General features: G+C 51.4%; 4 protein-coding genes across 8 annotated transcripts in view; 1 reads left to right on the top strand and 3 right to left on the bottom strand.

Annotated features, from left to right (window-relative positions):
• Positions 1 to 6,189, bottom strand: part of VPS16 (VPS16 core subunit of CORVET and HOPS complexes) — a 28,567-nt gene extending 22,378 nt beyond the window's left edge. For both annotated transcript variants that reach the window (XM_068565322.1, XM_068565323.1), the window contains exon 1: positions 6,049 to 6,189. In XM_068565322.1, the coding sequence (XP_068421423.1) occupies positions 6,049 to 6,101 (53 nt within the window). In that variant the 5' untranslated portion in view covers positions 6,102 to 6,189. The remainder of the gene's footprint in view (positions 1 to 6,048) is intronic.
• On the top strand, positions 6,186 to 11,299 carry PCED1A (PC-esterase domain containing 1A). Of its 4 annotated transcripts, none has more exons than XM_068565325.1 (8): positions 6,186 to 6,393; positions 6,962 to 7,106; positions 7,636 to 7,715; positions 7,824 to 8,062; positions 8,157 to 8,307; positions 8,425 to 8,671; positions 10,297 to 10,566; positions 10,913 to 11,299. In XM_068565325.1, exons 2-8 carry the CDS (start codon positions 6,983 to 6,985, stop codon positions 11,158 to 11,160), a joined length of 1,359 nt encoding a protein of 452 aa, XP_068421426.1. In that variant the 5' UTR covers positions 6,186 to 6,393; positions 6,962 to 6,982; the 3' UTR covers positions 11,161 to 11,299. The 4 variants fall into 4 exon arrangements, with proteins under 4 accessions (XP_068421426.1, XP_068421427.1, XP_068421428.1 ...); XM_068565326.1 differs by having other exon boundaries at positions 6,186 to 6,653; positions 7,977 to 8,062; XM_068565327.1 differs by having other exon boundaries at positions 6,186 to 6,653; positions 10,540 to 10,566.
• A 6,403-nt stretch (positions 11,300 to 17,702) lies between these two features.
• TMEM239 (transmembrane protein 239) lies at positions 17,703 to 18,182 on the bottom strand. Its single transcript, XM_068524943.1, has one exon. The coding sequence runs from the start codon at positions 18,156 to 18,158 to the stop codon at positions 17,703 to 17,705; it is 456 nt and encodes a 151-aa protein (XP_068381044.1). The 5' UTR covers positions 18,159 to 18,182.
• A 757-nt stretch (positions 18,183 to 18,939) lies between these two features.
• Positions 18,940 to 19,522, bottom strand: C16H20orf141 (chromosome 16 C20orf141 homolog). The gene is made up of 2 exons (XM_068524942.1): positions 19,260 to 19,522; positions 18,940 to 19,174 (listed from the first exon to the last, which is right to left on the bottom strand). Exons 1-2 carry the CDS (start codon positions 19,520 to 19,522, stop codon positions 18,940 to 18,942), a joined length of 498 nt encoding a protein of 165 aa, XP_068381043.1.
• Between the last annotated feature and the right edge of the window lie 1,456 nt (positions 19,523 to 20,978).

Here is a 20,978-nt window from a genome sequence, read left to right as displayed (position 1 = left end):
GAGGGACTTGTTTATTTTTTGAATAGGGAAGTTTATTTTTTGTTAGGATGGGGAGATTTGAATATAGAGGTTGAGGTCTGAAAGGGAGCCCTTGGGGGTAAGGATTGTGGAAAACAATGTAGAGGTCTTCAAATTTTCCTGTAGCAAAGAAACACCTGGCTGCTTGTTAAAATACAGATCAAATTTCCAGGACCCAACCCAGAGATAATGGAGTAGATCTGGCCTAGGAAGCTGCATGCAGCCAGCATCTCGGGTGACCTTGATGCAGGGGGTCCCGCGCAACAACCGCTGGAGAAACCTGTGGTGGCAGGAGGGTGGACAGACAGCGCATGGTTTCTGAGAAGGCAGGGAGACGGGGCACATCTCCTCGGCAGGCTGGCAACACAACAGGCAGATTTCGTCAGGGGAACCCTACACTCTTCTAGGCAATGATTTCCAGCTCTCTGGGAAGCACAAGGTGAAGTCAGCGATTGGCCGGAGGGACCCAAGGAGGCTGCGGCTGCAGTCCAGGAGGTTAGCATCGACACAGACTGGGGTGGGAAAGAAGCGTACGGGTACAGGAGTAAGGGTCAGGGAGCGAGGAGCAGCAAAGCGTCGGCCACCTCCTCAAGGCTTCAAGGTAAAGAAGGCTTCTCAGGGACAGTGAGGTGACTCAAGCTATGCCTCGAGGTTGGCCTGGGGCGTGGATGGACAGACTGAGAGCAGCATCTCAGAAAAGTCTAGAGGTGAGGACTTTGTGACGCTAGGCCGTATCTTCAGTGAGGAAGGTCAGCTACATATTTCTCCTCTACCTGCAGGTCCTGGAAGTGGAACTCTCCAGAGCAGCAGTAAATGGACCCTGGGTCTAATACCAGAAAATCACTAAATCTAGCAGGTATGGTAGTCTCAATTCCAGCCCCCTCCGGGAAACAGTGACAAAATCCCTGCTGCAGTGCAGCTGAACTGCTGGAAAAGCACGGTCCACTGCAGTAAGAGAAGAGCTTGTGTGAAAATAGATGATCTCCAGCCTGTCCAGGCTGAGCTATCAGACCACTGCGGAGGAAGAAGTGCATCAGGTCTAGCCTTGGGGAATAATCCATCAGTTCCAAAATCCCCAGGCCCTGAAGAGAGACCACAATCACCCCCGAAATCCCTTGACTCCAGCCTGCCTTAAAAATAAATACTACTAAAGTATCCTTGTGCTGGAAATGTAAAATGGTGCAGCTGCCATGGAAAACAGTAGGATAATTCCTCAAAATATTAAACACAGAATTACCATATGATCCGGAAATTCCACTTCTGGGTGAAAACAGGGTCTCGAAGAGATATTCGTACACCATTGTTTATAGCAGCATTATTCACAATAGCCACGAGGTGGAAGTAACCCAAGTGTCCATTGACAGATGAATGCATAAATAAAATGTGGTATATACATACAATAGAATATTATTCAGCCTTAAAAGGGAAGGTAATTCTGATACATTCTACAACATGGATGAACCTTGAGGACAGTATGCTAAATGAAATAAGCCAGTCACAAGAAAGCAAATAGTGTATGATTTCACTTGTATGAGCTACCTAGAGTAGTCAAATTCATAAAGACAGAAAGTAGAATGGTAGTTGCCAGGCCTGGGGGAAGGGGAGAATGAGGAGTTATCATTTAATGGGTATAGAGATTCAATTTTGCAAGATGAAAAAGTTCTGGAGATTGATTGCACAATGTGAATATACTTAACACTCCTGGATTGTACTTTATAATGAATAAGATAGTAAATTTTATATTATGTGTATTTAACCACGGTTTTTTTTAATGTTCATGCTTATATGTGCAAAACAGACAAACGAACAAAGCCATAAAACCTACTAAAATAGTCATCCTCTCTTCTACGAAGAGTTCCACAAGTACGAAATATATCTTCAGTCTCCTTTCCTTCACCATAAAGGATGTTTCTAAAGTACCTGAGGGCTTCCCTGGTGGCGCAGTGGTTGGGAGTCTGCCTGCCAATGCAGGGGAGACGGGTTCGAGCCCCGGTCTGGGAGGATCTCACATGCCGCGGAGCAATTAAGCCCGTGCACTGCAGCTGCTGAGCCTGCGCTCTGGAGCCTGCGAGCCACAACTACTGAAGCCCCCGCGCCTAGAGCCGGTGCTCTGCAGCAAGAGAAGCCACCGCAATGGGAAGCCCGCACACTGCAGCGAAGAGTGGCCCCCACTCGCCACAGCTAGAGAGGGCCCGTGTGCAGCAACAAACACCCAACGCAACCAAAAATAAAAATAAATACATAAATAAATACATAAATGAATAAAAATAAATTTGTAAAAAATTAAAAAATAAAGTACCTGAAACACTGTGTTCAAAACCAAGCTCACCCTTTTCCCCACCATACTCACTCTTCCTTTCTCATTATGTTAAGCCAAAAACCCAAGTCATCCTTGATTTGTTGCTCTTCCTCCTCCCTACCAAATGCAACTCATCACAATGTCCTTCAATTTTACCCCCTTAATATCTCTCCAACTGGTCCCCTTCTCTCCATCTCCAGGGCTCACCACCATTAACTTCTCCTTGGTCTATTCCACCAGCCTCCTAACCAGTCTCCATTCTTGCTTGCCCCTTCCAACTTGTCCCCCCATTGCCTCCAGGAGGAACTTAAAACACACACACACACACACACACACACACACACACACACACACACACACACACACACACCACAAATCCAATCACATCAATCCTTTCATTTAGGCTTCCCACTGGTCTTCAAATAAAGTGGTCTCTTATCCTGTCCCCTTGTCTGTGGCACTCCAGCCACATTGGCTCTCTCTATTTAGGTCACTGAGAGTGTCCCTGTCTCTCTCGCTTCAGGACCTTTGTATATGCTCTTCTTGGATCCCATTCCCTGCACCTAGGTCTACTCATCTTCTGGACGGGGTATTTTTCCTTCAGAAAGTCTTCTTTTCCTCTGACTTACCAATCTGTTATATGCTTTCTGAGGACCCTACACTCTCCTTTACCTCACTGCTTATGATCAAACAAATACAGAGTCATTAGTGGTTATCAACTGTCTCCCTACTGGCTATAAGTTCTGAGGGCAGAAAGGGTCCATGTCTTTTTATTGGCCCAATATACATTCAGCCTGGCAAAGGGTTGGGCAAAATTATTTAATGGTATTACCCCAAACTGGGTTTTTAGAATAAAAATGGTTAAAATTCTGGAGCCTCATAAGAACTAATCACCATTACCTCTCCTTGCCCTCCCAAATTAGTGATTTTTCCAGAACACTACTTCCAATGCAAAAGAATCCCATCCTGTAGATAGGACTTGAAATGTCCGCCACCTGTTTATCATTCATTCACTTATTTGAACATGTATTCAGTCCTGGCATAAGGTTATGCACAAATACAAATAAAACTTAGTATCTGCACCTAAAATATTTTCTACTCTGGTAGAGAAATTAAAACACTTATTTTATTTTCCTACTTAAAAACAAAAACCCTATGCTTTAACACAGGTTCTAGAAGACTGGGCTCAAATCCTGGCTCCACTATCTGTGTAACCTGGTCACCTAACTTCTCTGTGCCTTAGTTTCCTCATCAGTAAGATGGGGTTAAAATAATGATACCTACCTCATGGGGCTGTGAGACTTAGACAATTTAATACACATAAAGTACTTAGCATGGTGTCTAGTACATAGAAAGGCTCAACACCCATTACCAAGAGTAACACATCGTCTGCAGCAAGGCTTATACCTCTACTCCTTTCTGGCGGTACAGCACAGGTAAGGGTTAGGCTAGCCACGCAGACCATGTCTATGGCATGTACTCAACATTTACACTCATTTAAAACTTTATTGGGGGACTTCCCTGGTGGCCCAGTGGTTAAGAATCCACCTGCCAATGCAGGAGACACGGGTTCGAGCCCTGGTCCGGGAATATCCCATATGCCGCGGAACAACTAAGCCCGTGCGCCACAACTACTGAGCCTGAACTCTAGAGCCCACGCACCTACAGCCTGTGCTCCACAACAAGAGAAGCCACTGCAGGTGAGAAGCCCACGCACCGCAAAGAAGAGTAGCCCCCGCTCGCCGCAACTAAAGAAAGTCCACGCACAGCAACGAAGACCCAACGCAGCAAAAAAAAAAAAAAAAAAGATAGTAAAACTTTATTGGTGTATATACAAAGCTAAGACTTCATATGATAAACAGGAGTTCTACAGCAATGACGTCACCATTTTCAGTACTCTATTTAATAAGCCTGCGTAGGCAACATATATTTTCAAAAGTAATACAGTTTAATTTTTTATTGATTGATTGATTGATTGCCATGTTGGGTCTTCGTTGCTGCGCGTGGGCTTTTCTCTAGTTGCAGCGAGCGGGGGCCAGTCCTCACTGCGGTGCGCAGGCCTCTCATTGCAGTGGCCTCTCCCACTGCAGAGCACGGGCTGCAGGTGTGCGGGCTTCAGTAGTTGTGGCGCATGGGCCTAGTTGCTCCGCAGCATGTGGGACCTTCCCAGACCAGGGCTCGAACCCGTGTCCCCTGCATTGGCAGGCAGATTCTTAACCACTATGCCACCAGGGAAGCCCCAAGTTAATATTTTTAAAAGTATATGCTGTGTTGTAAACACTAAATTACATGCTACCTATGTCAACTGACAACCCTTCTCCACAAAAAGTTTAAATCACTGTTATTTCCTACCGACTTCCCTGATTTTTAACTAAATTTTTGCAATTTTTTTCACATTGTACAGGCACATTTATAAGAATCAGAAATAAACAACAAATGCAACAGATCGCTAAAAATTGCATCAAGGCATTTGTCCACCTCAGAAGTGTTAAGGGCTGACATTTTGTGTATTAAAGATTACATTGAAAAGTTTTAACATGTGAATAACAATGGTATATAGTTTCACTAGCATGAACAGTTGTCTTCTATTGAAATAAGACCCCAACGCGATGCCTTTGTGATCTTTAGTTGCAATCAATAAAGTATTTTTTTTAACTTTATTAGGCAACCACTACATAGCAGGCACTGTTCTAAATATGCACTGGAGATAAAGAGATGCAAGAAATGCTCTCAGCCCTCAAGGAATTTGGTTTAGCAGAAGAAACCTATACAAACATTGCCCTATTGTGCCATACAAAACAGACCTTAGCACTGGGTCTTGTGAGACCCAAAGGAAAGTCAGCTGAAAGTCAGGTCTATTGGGATTAGATCAGGGAAGGTTTCAGAAAGAACCCTTAAACTAAGTCCTGAAGGATAAGTAAGAATTCTCCAGTGAAGTAAAGAGGGAAATGGCAGTGTTCACAGAAGGAACTGTAGGCTGGTGCAAACATAGCGAGCCCTGAAACGTCATGATGTGTTGGGATCCTGTTCTGTGCAACTGGAACACAGATTTGGGTAGGAGTTGAAGAAGAAATTGAAGTCGAAGAAACAAATAAGGCCGGTTTATAGACATAACACGAGAAGGAGTTTGTACTTTGTTTTTCAAAGAAGAGAAGCCATTGAAAAAAATCCTAATTAGGGTAATGACGTGATCAGTCTACACTTTAGAAAGATTAGTGGTTTAGGACTCCACGACTCCCATGAGAGGGCTGCCCCTAACAGGGGGTCCTCACTCGCGCTACTTCTGGATTTAGCGGCGATCCGCCCCCTTCTCCCAGCCTTGGTCAGCACTGTTATCCCACCCGCTGTGCAAGCCGGCCCCCGCAGGAGCACCCCTGGTCTGACTTCAGCAGCACTTCCCGGCAGGAGACCGAGCACTCACTGTCACCCGTGGGCGGCCACCCTCAACGTGATCTGAGCATCCTTCCAGAGGCTGACAGCCCTGGGCTTCAGTTGGGCTGTGTCGCTACTTGTGTGACCACTACGGTTGCCTCAGTTTCCTTCTCCGGAGAAGGGGAAGGCCCGGCCCTAGGTGGCTGTATGTTAAGTGGTAGACGCCCCGGGAGAGCCGGCGACGGGCGGACCCCAGCGCCGTAGAGACCGCGACGCGCGCCTCCGGCTCCGCTCAGAGACTCGAGCCGGCGGGCGAGCGGGATAAGCTAGAACGTGGGAGGCAGGGCGGGGTGGCTCACCGGTAAAAGGCAGAGTCCCCAAGCGGGTTCCAGTTCGCGGTGTAGCAGTCCATGGCTGGTGCAGGCGGCAGCCGGCCAGCGCCGAGGGGACACCCACCTAGCGCGGGCTCCAGGAAGGCACTTCCGCTTCCGCCCGTCCGGGTCACGTGGCGAGGCCGCGGCTACGGCCGTCACCGCTGTGGGCGGCTGCACTTGGCCGCCGCCGCGCCCCCTCCCACGCCCGGGTGGGCCCGGCCCTGGCTCCTGCTCCCCACGGCGGCCACCCCTGCTGCCTTCCTGTCCCCTCGGGCGTTGGGGGGGGGGGGGTCGGGCAGAGTCGGACATGGGTGACCGGAAGTGGGAGTTGTGAGTGTCGCAGCCCGGGGCGGGGAGGGCCCAGGCGCTGTCGGGCCTCCGCGACTCACGCATGGAGAGTGCTGGGCGTCGGGCTGCGCACCGACCGCTAACCGGGACGCACGGGCTCTGCGGGGCAGAGGCTGTGCTGAAGCGACCGGTCTCTTCGGGCGCGGGAACATGAGGCCAGGCCCGGAGCCCGCTGCGGGCGTGGCGCGCGGTGTGCGGGCCTGCCCGGGTCGCGGGTGAACGGCGCGGAGCCCCGGGACTCGGTAATTGGCGCGAGCGAGCGCGCGCATGCGCGGGGCGCGGCGGGCACGTGGCGGGGCGCAGGGCTGCACCGCGCGGGAAGCGCTTCGGTGTCCTGGAGCCCCGCGGGCCTGGCGACCTCCTGCCTCCTGTGCCAAGTGTAATGGAGACCGGGGCCACCATGGGCCCCATTCTGCTGCCGCCACCTGGTCCCTGTAGCCCAGAGCAGCCCGGAGGGCGCCGCCGCGGGTCTCGTTTATTCCGTGTGGGTCCTGGAGCCAACCTGTCCTGAGTCCCCGCCCTCGCGCGGCTTAGTGGCCTCTCCCTGCAGCCCGTCGTTGTTGGCGGCGGCATGGTCTTCTGTCTGGAGAACGAGGAGCTGCGCCGCCCGCTGGGAAGCACCATGGTCCATTTCCAGGCCTCTGAAGTCCAGCAGCTGCTACACAACAAGTTCGTGGTCATCTTGGGGGACTCAAGTGAGTGCCCTTCTAGAATCACACTTCCCGGTCCCACACCTGCAGCCTGTTTTCCGCATCTGGACCCTTTGTCTCCATCTCACATCTCCTTCCTGATCCCTAGTCTGTTCCAGTCCAGTAGATTTTCTCTTTTGATTTCCCTAACGCCTTCCACAGGTGTCCTGACAGATGTAGCCTGTCAAGCTTTTCACCCCATCCTTGCTCAGCATTTTTCTTCCTGACGGTCCCCCACAATGTCCCTCATGGAAGCGGTGGATTGTGCTGTCTGTCTCTTGGGTGACTTGGCTGACTTATTTCTGCCAGGTGATCTTGGGTCACTATATACTGAGTTGAGGAGTGGTGTACAGCTAGAAGGAACAGAGGTAGTGCCAGGACTTTTTAACCTCACCTTTTCTTCTGCTTCTAAGTCAACACTCCACAAAGGTGGTGTTGGGCAACCCCAGCCCTGGGAAGATGGGAGGCCTGGATTTGGAAGGAGCTGGGGTGGAGTGCGGCTTGCCTCAGCCGCAGGATCTCTGTCTCCCTGCAGTCCAGCGGGCTGTGTACAAAGACCTGGTGCTTCTGCTCCAGAAAGACTCACTGCTCACAGCCGCCCAGCTGAAAGCCAAGGTGAGGGAAGCTTGGCGGCCATGCCAGTGGTGGGTGGGCACAGACTCTGGCCTGGTAGGGTCCTCCTCCCTGGCATGGGTCTGACCAGCTGGGTGGGGGGGTGGGCAGGGGGAGCTGAGCTTTGAACAGGACCAGCTGGTGGCTGGGGGTCAGCTGGGTGAGCTGCACAACGGGACACAGTACCGGGAGGTCCGCCAGTTCTGCTCGGGTTCTGGCCACCACCTTGTACGCTTCTACTTCCTCACCCGCGTTTACTCCGAGTACCTCGAGGGAGTCCTGGAGGAGCTGACATATGGGCCTGCCCCGGACCTGGTGATCATCAACTCTTGCCTCTGGGATCTCTCCAGGTTGGGGCGGGGGCAGAGGGAAACCGGGGGTGGTGGTATGGCTCAGAGGCCACCCACCCCTGTGCTCTTGCCCACCCTTTGTGCTACCCAACAGGTATGGCCGCTGCTCGATGGAGAGCTACCGAGAGAACCTGGAGCGGGTGTTCATGCGCATGGACCAGGTGTTGCCAGACTCCTGCCTGCTGGTGTGGAACATGGCAATGCCCCTAGGAGAGCGTGTCACTGGGGGTTTCCTTCTGCCTGAGGCAAGTGACCAGAGCCCCTTAGGATAGAGGACGGGGCAGCTGACTGGTAGATAGAGGACCCTCCCTCCCGAACCTGCTTCATTCTGTGGCTCTTAGATGCTGCACTTTCTCACTCAGCTCCAGCCCCTGGCGGGCTCTCTGCGGCGGGATGTGGTTGAAGGGAACTTCTACAGCGCTACGCTGGCTGGGGACCACTGCTTCGATGTCTTGGACCTCCACTTTCATTTCCGGCATGCAGTACAGCACCGTCACCGGGACGGTGTCCACTGGGACCAGCATGCTCACCGCCACCTCTCACACTTGCTTCTGACCCATGTGGCTGATGCCTGGGGTGTGGAGCTGCCGAAGCGTGACTATCCCCATGGTGAGCCCTACCACAAGTGGGGACGGTAGTGATGCAAAGAGGGCCCTCAGAGCATAGGGCTCATAAACGACAGGACAGAGATCCTCAAGGGGAGTAGAGGCCCCTTGAAGGACTGTTGTGGATCCTGAGTGCTCCTTCCTTCCCCTTGGTTTCTGTATGGTCTAGCCATGTGGTCACCTATGTGTATGTGAATGAGCATTGAGCACATAAGGCAGCATGTCAGAGACCCTTATGCTACAGATAAACGGGAAAGGAATGGGAATACTTTTAGATAGAAGTAGATGTGGGGGGTGGAAAGGCAGAAACAGAGGAAAGGTAATCCAGGCAGTGTGGCAGAAACAACGAAGCCCCTTGGCTGGTGCCGTCAGCCCCTCAGTTCCTGCCTGCTTATAAAGGGAACATCGTGGGTGGTTCCATATCTGCTTCTGCCCTGGATCGTGTCCTCCAAGGCTAATGTTCCTGCCTCACTTGTTGACAACTCATCCCTTTAAGCCACTTGTCTAGGACAATTGCTGTGTACATAGTACCTACAGGATAGTGTTTATTGAATTGGAGACACAAGTCATGTTAGAAGGCTGTAGTAGCATTAAAGGATGTGAGGGCACAGAGAGGTCAAGAATGTCACTTTTAGCCTGGAGTTGGAGCATCAGGGAAGTGAATTAGGACCTTGATTATATAATGGTCCAATTTCTTTGTTTTTTTAGGTGAGAACTAAATCTCATCTAAATCAGTTGGAGAACTGATCCCCAACAAAGGAAGGGTTGCTCTAAAGGTTGTAAGGCTAGTTTGTCGTGGCTCAGGTCTTCTGAATCCAGTTTGGAGCCACAGAAATAGGAACGTCAAAGGGAAGAGTTGGGTGGGAGGATGAGTTGGTGAGTTTGGTTAGGGCAGATCTCTTTGAGGTACTATGAAGATGTTGAGTAGATTTGGAGTCAGTGGTGCCCAGCAGGGAGATGGCAGCTGAGGGCATGAATGTGAACAGCGACGGAAAGAGCAAAACAATAGCCATGTTTTGGAGTTGGAAGGGAAGAGGGGCTGATGGAGGAAACAAAAGGAGACAAGGGTAGAGTCACTTTGAGGGAGGACAGAGGCTACTGGCCACGTGACTTGTCAGGAAGCGAGGAAGTGGTTACATTTCGTAGGATAAATGTTGAAGGAGTAGAGTAGGGTTAAAAGAGGTAGTGAGCAGTTGATGAGAGAATGGCACCTGGACAGAATACTCTTTGTGGGAAGAAATATGAAAGGAACAGGGCCCTACTGGGAGAAGGAAGTGACAGGATCTTTGTTTTTAAGAGAGAAGGTTTACTAAGCTTATTTATTGGTCTGTGGCGAGGAGCTGGGAGAGGAAAAAGCTAAAGATACAGGAGCTGGGCAACAGAGGGAGGAGACTGGAGGGGAGCATGAGGTCAGAACAAAGGCAAATCCACTGACTATTGAGACAGGCAGGGAAGAAAGAGCACAGCTTGGGCTTGGCCTGAAATGAGAGGGGATGAGGAAACCTGGGTAGGAAGTAGAGGGTGCTGTGTTCTCCAAGAGGAGAGAGTAGAGGTTTAGAAGTGTGGACAGCCAGAGTTCAGGGCAGCCTGGCTCCCCAGGCCTACCTAAAACAACCATCCCATTCCTAGACCCGTGGATTGAGGACTGGCCAGAGCCGGATCATCTCTTCCAGGGGAGCCAGGGGCAGCCCCCAGACTTCGGGGAGCAGCTGGCCTTGCCCCCACCCTCTCCCTTACCCCTTCCCATGCATCTTCCCTACCCTCTTCCTCAGCCCTCCCCACCTCCTCTGTTTCCACCCCTGCCCCAGGATCCCCCTTTTTTCCCAGGCCAGCCCTTCCCACCCCATGAATTCTTCAATTTTAATCCAACAGAAGACTGCTCGATGCCACCCCACTTAGGTAGGTGCCTCTACAACCTCCCAGCACACCTTTTCCAGCATCCCCTTGAACGTCCCCCATCCTAGCCTCCTGTGTCCAGGTGGGCTGAGAGGAGTTGGGTAGCCCTTGTGCCCCCCAGGCTTGGGTTCAGTCACAGCTGAGTCTGGAACAGCATCTGTAGACTCATTAATTAGCTCATTGATTGTCACAATTTCCTGACTTGGAAATAGGGGAAGTAGTATTGCCATTTTGCAAATGGGGATTGAAGCCCAGAGAAGCTCACCCTGGAGGACCAGAACTGCCTGAAGGCAGAGCTGGGCTCACCCTGGCCAGAAGCCCACTCTGATAATGGCTGGTTCTTTTGTAGGATGTAGCCCCGGAGTGAACTTTGTGCCTGGCCCCCTGCCTCCTCCAGTCCCCAGCCCTATCCCCCATGGTCAGCACCGGGGCCTGGCCGTCCACCGGGGGATGCCACGCTGTATTCACACCAGCCCCTACCACGTGCCGAGGACAGGGGCACCCTGCAGGCAGCGTCCCAGACACTCAGACAGGCTGATCCATACATACAAACTGGACAGATGGCCTCCTGCCCATTCGGGGACGTGGCCTGGGTAGAGTGGATCTTATGCTGGGGCTGAATGTGCCAGTGGCCCTGCAGTGCCTGCTTGCCACCCCAGGTGCTGGGCCAGGGTATCTTGCTATGCCTGGCATTGTTGTTGTCCATTGCTGTCACCAATAAAGGCATGGAAGAACAGAGTAGCATCTTTTTGTGTACGGGAGTAGGTTTCCCAACCATGATCTTAAAAGCTGGAGAGGCTGCCTCTGGGCCCTCTGCAACCTTGGACCTTTTAACCCACACTGCTTAGAAATCATTGAATGCATTCTTCCTACTGTCGCACACACTTGTTTACACCCTTACCAGAACACACATGTACTTAACAAAGACCCTGGAGGGGTTCTCTGTTGTCAGCAGCTCTTTGGGATTGGGAAATATCAAGGGCTGAGTTGAAATTGTCAGTATTGTATATGCAGTTTGGAATCTGGCTAGATCTCACCTATACCAGTCTCACACATTCATGTGTATGTTCAACATTCATCTACTCCTGGAGATATAAGACACATACCTTGCACAATTTCTTGGCACAGGGTAGACACTCATTAAGTGGTTGGAACTAAACAAAAAGCTCCCGAGCCCATGTGGGAGACTGATTAGAACCCTCCTCCTCTCAGAAATCACCCAAGCAAAAGTGAAAATGAGAAACAGAAATGTAAATATCATATCTGATGACCAGGAAAGAGCAGAAACTCCAAACAATGAATTAGGTGGATAGGCTGAAAAACACAGTGGAACCACTGCTTGGTACAAATCACTTTGGAAATTCTTGGGCAGCATTTATTAAAGTTGAACATTTATGTACTCTGTGATTCAACAATTTCACTTCAAGAGAAATGAGTACATCTAGACAGATCTACCAAAAGACTTGTGCAAGAATATTCATAGAAGTTTTTTTCATAGTAGCCAAAACTTGGAAACAAGCCAAATGTCCATCAACAGGAGACTGGATAAATATTCGTCCCATACAATGGGATAATAATAAAGGAGAACAAAATGCTGATAGATGCAACGACGTGGCTAAATCTCACAGATGTAATGTTGAAAGAAGCCAGAAACTAGAGTACATTTTATATGATTTTATTATGCATGATTTCAAGAATAGGCTAATCTGTGGTGATAGAAATCAGAATTGTGGTTACCTTTTGGGGGAGGTATTGATTGGGAAAGGGCATGATGGAACTACCTGGGATGATGGAAAAGTTCTATCTGGCTGGTAGTTACATGGATACACACAAAGACACACAAATATGTAAAAGTTGATTGAGCCAGAGACCTCCCTTCCAATGCAGGGGATATGGGTTCGATCCCAGGTTGGCCTGCATGCCGTGCAGTGAGGGCAGAAAAAAAATTTTTTTTAATTGAGCCATACCCTCGATATTTGTGCATTTTATTCATATGTAAAATGTATGAATTATATGTCAATTAAAAGGGAACCAGTGGAGTTCCCTGGTGGCCTACTGGTTAGGATTCACTGCCATGGCCTGGTTCAATCCCTGGTCAGGAACTGAGATCGCACAAGTCGTGCGGTTTGGCCAAAAAGAAAAAAGAAAAAAAGGAATCAGGATATCCAGGAGTGGTTTAACATTAAAAGACACCTAAAAATTTAATTCACCATATAAACAGAATAAAGCAGAATAAGTAGTCCTTATAGTAGATGAAGAAAAAAAATTTTTTTTTAACATTCGACATCCACTCATGATCAAAACTGCTAGCAAACTAGGAGTAGAAAGGAATTTCCTTGACTGGATAAAGGTTAACTATCAAAACTCCACAGTAATTCTTAATGGTGGAAACTTAAAAGCAGTTCTTTTAAAATCAGGATCAAGTCAAAGTTACCTGTGAACAGCAATTCCATATACCATTGTCTGGGAATTCCAGCTTGTATAGTCAGAAGATGAACACAAAGGAAGAGGACCTATCCTCATAACATCTGGCTTTTAGATGGATGTGGTGTCCTTGGGTTTAGAGGACTTCACAACTTTCATATATGTTACAAATATTTTGCAAGTATACAGTATCACGTATCAATTTTTAAAACTTTTTTGGGTTTAGATATTTGAAGACACAGGCCAGAAAATACGATAAAAGTTACAGCTCCTAAGTTCTTTTATTTTTAAGATGGAAAATATTTGAAAGGTAATAGAAATGTTTGCTCAGCAGAAAATAACTTGTCCAAAGTTGGTTGCATCTAAATCCTGACAGAGCCTCACAAAAGACAGGTCTTTACCCCAGGAAGAACGGAATAACGGACTAGGGTTGGGACAGTAGTCGGAGACAGTGAAGCCGACTAGATTGGGCCCTTCCTTCTCCGGGATTCTCATGAGCTCTGCCCTCGATGCCTCTGGGTTTCAGGCTGGGAAACTCAGGCTAGAGTTTTGGGTTAAGGAGATTTTGAGGAGTCAATGAAGCCGCCAGTGGGCCGGAGATGCTCCTTTCTGGCCCCAGGATCTACCCTCTCCGCCACTGACGGCCCGGCCCGGGAGATACCTCTCCCCCTCCTCGTTTCCTTCCCACACCCAGCCAAGCCCGACTCTTCGTAGCCAGAGCTGGAGGTCTCCGCCAGGGGAGCAAGCCATGCGCCGAGTCAAGGGGTTGCGATTCCGGGGGTGGGGTGGAGGTGGGGGGAGGTGTTGATTTACGGGGGTGGCTAGCACTTTCCCTGTGTGGGTGCCCACAGCCCTCTGATCCCTGGCTAGGCTAGGGATTTCCTTCCCAACGTCAGGCCCATGCCCACCCAACTGTGCCTCCACGGTCAACGCGCGAGCTCGGCGCTCTCCAGCCGTCGCCCTGACCCCTCTCCGGCGCACCTGAGCCTAGAGGTCGCTCCTGGGGCAACCTCCCAGCGCAGCGCAGGTCTTCTCCTTCTCCTCCTCCCCCAAGGACCCAGTCCGCCCCCTCCTCCTCTGTGGCCACGGACTCTCGGCGAGTAGAGCTCCTCCCCTCACCCTCTAGCGGGGGCGGAGCCGCCCCCCTTTCCTCGGCGCAGAAGCTTCTGGGTGAGAGCGCCCCCTCCCGGCTTCCCGCAGCTGGTCCTGAGCGGTTCCCTGGGCCGCACCGCCAGCTTCCAGGGACCACTCTCCTCTCCAGGGTGGCCACTGACAGCTCTAGCTCAAGTGGAGCCCCCAGCCTTATGATCCCCCTTGACACCGCCCTCTCTGACCCTCCCGCATCCTGGCCGCTCCTATTCATTGCTCCCCGGTCCTTGGGGCAGAGGAAAGTCCTACCGGGCGCTCCTGCTCCTAGGCACCCCCCAGGGTGCGTGTGTGCCGCTGTGGATCCTCTCTCTGCTTTCTCAGATGCAAGGCCCCTCGCGGCTGACACCTCCTCCACTCCGGTTCTTTATGCTCCGCCTGATCTGATTATTTTTCTGGCCAGGCCACAAGCGTTACTGGAACCCTACCCCATCTGAGTCCGCTGCGGGGTTGGATGGGGTAGGGCCGGCAAAGAAAGCTCACCCAACCTCCCAGGTCACTGAGGCCAGTGGGACAGCTTTCCCTTCTTGGCCCAAACGGAAGGGCTTAGAACTTCATTCCATCATGTTCATTCTCCCCAGGCTTGCATTATTAAGCGTTTTAAGTCTAAATGGATGACTGTCTACATTTAAAGTAATTTCAGGAGTTATGTTTTTCTTTCTTCTCTGCAAGGTCCCTCACTTTATTTCCTTTTATCTGTATACTCCATCCCATTTGGCTGGCTCTAGAGTTGGCCATTCCATTCTATTTTTTGTTCTTATCAAAAAAAAAAAAAAAGAAGAAGAAAAAAGTGTCTGGTTTTGTTGGCATGCATTTTAAGTTTGTGTGAAAAGAATTGCATTATTTCTCATTCAGCTTCTTTTCACTCAACACTAGGATTTCAAGATCAATCCGTATAGCTTCCACCCTTTCTAACTGCTGCCTCCTCTCCACAGTGCTCATCCACCATGTTTCACATTTTCCATCTTCTGCCTCCACCAGTGAGTGCAATCATCATTCTCAGACGTACCCCTCAACATATCCCCTCACCTGCAGCGCTTCTCACAGTGTGCACAGGTATCCCTTGGGAGTCTTGTTAAAATGCAGGTTCTGATTCATCACGCCTGGGGCGAGGCCTGAGACTCTACATTTGTAGCCAGTTTACAGGTGATGCCTATACTGCTAGCCCTGCGACCACACTTTGAGGAGCAAGGCCATTATGGGCCTCTGTGAGAATTCATTTTGGCTTTCTGTGTCACAGGGTATGTGTTGATCTAATTTGATAAGTATTGCCTATCTGCTCTCCAGTCTGGCTCTGCCACGCTACCCCACACCAGCAACGCAGGAGGGTAGAAGATATATATTTATGTGGGGAAGGGAAGAAGGCCTTCTCCTTGCTCCTGCCAAAATCCTGCCCCCCAGTGTGTCTGGTCTGGGCCAAAACCTCCTCTCTCAATCAGAATGGCCCCAAGGCTCCGGAGTGATGTCCCTGGCTAGCAATGCACGGCCAAGTCAATGATGGGCCCAAGGTTGGCAACCTGGCTTCATCTCTGACAGGAGCTTAAAGAACAGGCATTGAGAAGCCCTGGGGTCTTCAGTTAGGTTATACTTCCTCCATTGCTTTCCCTTCAGTAGCCTGTTAGGCTGGACTAGCACTCAAACAACCTGGCCTTGCCATTGGCAAGTAGCTATCCTGTGCCTGACTTCTCATCTCTAAAATGGGATGGTAACAGCATAGCTACAGTTTGTGGTGTGAGGAGTCAGTCCAGAAACTTTGCCTCACATACCAAGTGCCCCACAGGGGCCCCAAGACAGGTGTTCTTGCCTTTGTTTTAACCAAGAGGAAAATGAAGTTCAAGAAGGCTTAGCAATTTTTACCAAAGCCTCCATGGAGCTAGAAAGTGACAATGCTGGGATTCAAACCCAGCCTCAGCTAATACACCAGAGCCTGTGCTAACCATGAAGCTATGCCACCTCCATGTCCTGCCTTGCCCTTGCTACCAGGTCATATTTCAGGGAGAACTGAAAGGAAAAAAGAAGGACTGTGTCTGGGGTTTCAGGTGCTGATGTTGATGACCAGTGGCCTGCAGAGTTATGAAACTCCGCAGCGAATGGGTTTTAGCAAAAATGAACCTGGGTTCTAGGGGCTGGTCCCCAGGGCTTGAGTATTTAGCTGGCAGGAGAGGGGCCTTTTGGTTGAGGGATTTAGGAGCAGGGATTTTAGGGTTATGTATATAGTGGGGTCAAGACTAGATTGGGGAGGGTCAGGGATTAGGTGGAGGTCTGGAGTGGGGTGGGGGTCAGGTGGTGGATCTTATCTATCCAATGTCTTACCTGTAGTAACTGATCACTCACTGTTTTATTTGTAGGGTTAGCTGATGTGTGAACAGCCAGCATCCTGGGCATCAAGGGATGCCACCTTCCAAGGCCCTCCTGGTGCTGTAAGCAGCTTGTTGGGTTGGTTTTAGAAACCTGTGGGCCATGCTTTCCCCACTCACATAGCTGTACAAGACATCTCCTGGCACCAAGCCCCAGCCCCAAGCATTTCACAATCAGAAGAGTTCAACACCTGCATATTTTGAGATTTCATGGCATACGACCTTTTACATTTTGTTCACATTCGTCCATCCTCTGTTTACCATGGTAGGGCCCCAGTTGTATCCATGACAGAACATTGCTCTGAAGGCCTAGAGAAGCTTTCTGCTCTTTAGAGTTCAATACACTATCGTACAGTTTTCTGGTCTTTTCAAAGTACTTCACACATAGGTATTATTGCCTTTGACTCACAACAGCTCCATGACAGGACCCACTTAATACCAAGGCTCAAAAAAACTAATTGGCCAAGGCCACACATTGCATAGGTGGGTGAAATGGGACTTCTTGTTTGTTTTTCCATAGCAAACCTCAGGAGTCTTAAAGAGTAAGTGCTCTCTGGGAACCCCACTACACTGGTTGGCCCATTTCCCAGAGGTGGGGATGTGGACTGAGGCAGGAGGTAGGAAGTCTAGGGAGTGGGGAATGCTTGGGCAGAAAGGTCCAGAAGGTGAGTTGGCTGAGGTCCCATGAGGCTTCTGGCTAGCCCTCTCTTAGCTAAGTTTCTGTCAGTGGGCCCTTTCTAGAGCCTGGGGAAGTGGAAAGAGGAGGTTGGTGGGGGGAATGGCAAATACAGAGGTACCCAAGTAGTTCTCTATGAGTCTGAAGCTGAGACAGTTGAGCAGCTGCAAGAAAAAGATGCTGCCAGCTGCTAAGGGGGCCCCAGTGGTGTCACCACATGCATGTGGGAGCTCTTGACGGCTTGGTCAAGCTCTGCCCCTGGGTAAGCCTTCTGCCCTAATATCTCTTCTCAAAGTCCCTGCCCCCCCCCCAAGTACCTGCAGCATCAGCTTGAGGGAGGTGCCCAGAGGTCAGGCCAGTCTACCCTGCCAGTTCCAGCAACATCATGCATGCCCTGACCAGTCCCAACTAGGGACTGAAGGTCTGGGGCCTGCTGAGGCAGGAAGGCCCTGGTCCCAACTGCCCTCCCTCTCCCCTGGGCTTCAGGCCCTAGGCCAGGGCTCAACAGACACAAGCAGCAGGATGGGGTTGCCCTTCTATTGGTCCAAGTCCTGAGCATGGCTTGGGTGAGACATGGAGGTGAGGAGGCCCACGAGGCTCAGCAGTGTGGAGAAAAGCAGCAGGAAGGAGGCCGTGAAAAGCAGGGCGGGGAGGGCACTGAGCACCAGCAGCAGGACAGCCGGCAGCAGATGGAGCCACGCTGCAGCTGCCACGGGCCACAAGGAGCTCAGCAGGTGGGAGCCGGTGGTGAAGAGCGCGTGGCACAGCATCAGCGCCAGCAGGAGGTAGAGGATCCCCTCCAGACCCCACAGCACACGCTGCAGCGGTTGCCGCCAGCCTGATGTGGTCCACCACTGGGTCCAGCTTGGGGGCACATGGCACATGCACCAGCGCACCCAGCCCTCCCGCGTGACCCAGGCCAACCAGGGCACCGCACGCTGTGGCCCCTCGCCAGCCCCGATGGCATGTGTCTCCGCTCGCAGCTGCTGCATCACTGCTGGTGCACCTGCGGAGAGGGCCACGCCAGCTGCAGGAGCAGCCCTGGAGATGCCTGGGACCTCAGGGTGGGTGAGGGTGCAGGGGTCAGGAGGGTACCAGCATGGGTGTGGTGGGGCTTTGAGCTGGGGCTGGGTCTTACCTCTGGGCAGAGCCACCTAGGTCATGTTGCTTCCTGCAGCCCCCAGCCAGAGTTGAGCCCCCACTCTCACTGCCCCCACCCTTCCCAAAGGAGCCCCATTGTGACCTGGGCTAGGGTGGGGTCCAGCCAAGAGAGGAAACACTGCAGGATGTGGGGCTTACCTGGGCCTCTTTCATGGACCCTGCGGGCTGGCAGGGGAGCCTGGTAGTAGTTTCTCATGTTTTCTTGTGGAAAGAAAGATGTAGTTTCTCATGTTTTCTTGTGGAAAGACCTCTCTGGATCCCTCCCTTCCCTGCTGGCCGATATCCAGTCCCACTCCACTCTCTTGCAGTTCTTTCTCTCTGGACCCTCATTCTCTAGAACCACAGTGGAGGCCAGAATAGCCACCTCTAACCTAGAGGTTCTGAGATGGCTCCCATACCCTGCACTGGGCTCCCTGTCCCTTATCTCACTTTTTACTGATGCCCTTGGACTCAGACCTAGGTATCTACTGTCCACATTGTGGGGAGACCTCAGAGGTCCCCCAAGGTAGGTGCAGGCTGGGGGATAAAGGAGTATCCTCCCGCCTTCCCAGACCAGGGTGGAGGAAAGGAGGCCTGAGGAAACAGCATGGTCAGTGTATTTCCGGAGGGCATTCAGGCCCAAGGATGGAGGCAGAAAGCCAGGGTAAGCAGGGCCAAGGGCATGCCGCGGGCTCCCAGGAGTAGCCCCAGGCCCAGGAGCAGCAGCAGAGCCTCCTGGAGCCTGAGTCGTCCTGTGACTGCCACCGTGGGCAGGAGTGGAGCCTCCAGCTGCCCTGGACCCTCGCCGGCCCCCTGACTCTGGCCCCCTGTGAGATGTGTGTGCTGTGGCCAGGTGGGACCTGCAGGCCTGTGGAGAGAAAGTGTGGCAGCTGGGCTTTGGGAGGTTGACCCCTTGCTCACCTGCCCAACCTGCCAGGCTGCTGTCCACTTACCGGTGGAGCAGGTCGAAGGCCAGGAAGCTGACCAGTAGCAGCAGCAGCGAGGCTGGGCCAGCTGTGGAAAAGACTGCCCGAATTGTCAGCCCCAGTGCCCCCAGCCCTAGGACACTGTCCAGGACCTGGGCCTGGCTAGGGCCCCAGGAGGACACACATGGACCCACTGGGCTACCCGATCCCTCCCCAGCACCCACGCCCCTGGAAGGGACTGGGATAGGATAAGCAAGGGCTTCGGGCCTGGGTAAGCAGAGGCGGGTCATGGAGGGAGGTGGAGGTTACAGGAAGGACTAGGGCTGGGAAGGAGTATGGGGGGGAGGACCATGGGAGGGGGTGGGGTCCTGGCAGACACTCAAGGGTGAGCTCAGGCAGTGGGGAGCTGGGCTCCTTAGAAATCTCCCCCTTCCCACACACCTACCCACCAAACCCTCCTCACCCCCTCCCACTTCAGCCAGCCATTCTGGTGGGTTGGGCAGCTGGAGCATTGTGACCTATTGCCAGGTGGGGACCTGGGGTAAGGAGCAGGCTAATGCTGGCTCTGGCCTCATAAGTAGCTGGTGGCTTAGGCAGAGTTTCGGCAAAGGGAGGTCTGACTTTTGAGAGCTAAGACTAATCCTCTTGTCTTTGCTAATTCTCTGCCCTAGGGCCCTCCGGTGGGGATTTGAGTTGCCAAGAAGGCATTATAACCCCATCACCACCTGGGCAGCTTACCACGGGAGGAAGGGCTGCTTTGTCTCGCGGGTTCCCGGGGCTGGGTGTCCAGGGGCAAGTCACTCAATCTGTCTGTCCCCAGCTCTCTCCCCTGAAAGTAGGGTGAGGACTGTGGGCTCTTGTGGGGGATTTTTCAGAACTGCAGTCCTCGAATGCAGAGATAGACTCGGCCAGGAAGCAACCTGAGGCTTTCTGGGGCCGGGCTCCCACGTGACCTACTAAATGGGGGTGGGGCAAGAAGGGGCTGTTTAGCTGTTTGAAGCATTGTTGTTTGTGGGAGGTGTTCTGGATACTGGCATTCCAGAAATGGCACAGAGAATGTGACTGTAAGAGGACTACAACATAGTAAACCCAAAACTGGAGGTTAAGGTTACCCTCCAAGAATGAAATTAAGGAAAATGAACATGTATGAAGGGATTGGTCACCTGGAAAAGAAACCCATCTCCACTAATAATCTGTAAATGGTTACAGAGGTTCAGTTTAGTGACTTGAGAGGCAAGAGTGGAAATGGGTCATAACTGAGAGAACTTAATCCTTGTTCACATATCATACTTCGAAGGAAAACTGATGGAGGTAGGGGTAGGGGGACAGTGACCATACAGCCCCTAGGAGAGGAGGAGACAGAGCAAGGGTCCGGCTGCATATCTGCCTCCAGGGGATTCTGTTCAAAGATTCAAGCCTGGTGACCTTGACATCTTTGGTGGTGATGAGCTCAACAGCCATAGAGCCAATGCCACCAGCCCTTGGGACCATTCATTGATTGCCTTTTTCTGAGTCTTCCCAGAGCAATAAAGCAATGCCCACAAAATTCTGAGGGAAAATGATTTACAACCTAGTAACATATCTGTCTAAATGATTATCAAGTATGAGGGTAGAATAAAGACATTTTAAGCCAAACAAGGTTTCAAAAACTTGACCTTGCATACACTCTTTCTTAGGAAGCTACTGGAGCATGTGCTTCAGAAAAATAAGGAACTAAACTAAGAAAGAAGTGAGGCTAAACACAGG

Source organism: Eschrichtius robustus, chromosome 16 (genome assembly GCF_028021215.1).
Source record: "Eschrichtius robustus isolate mEscRob2 chromosome 16, mEscRob2.pri, whole genome shotgun sequence".
Lineage (NCBI taxonomy): Eukaryota > Metazoa > Chordata > Mammalia > Artiodactyla > Eschrichtiidae > Eschrichtius > Eschrichtius robustus.
Note: the sequence above shows the minus strand (reverse complement) of the source record. Positions and strands in the feature narration are given on the sequence as shown.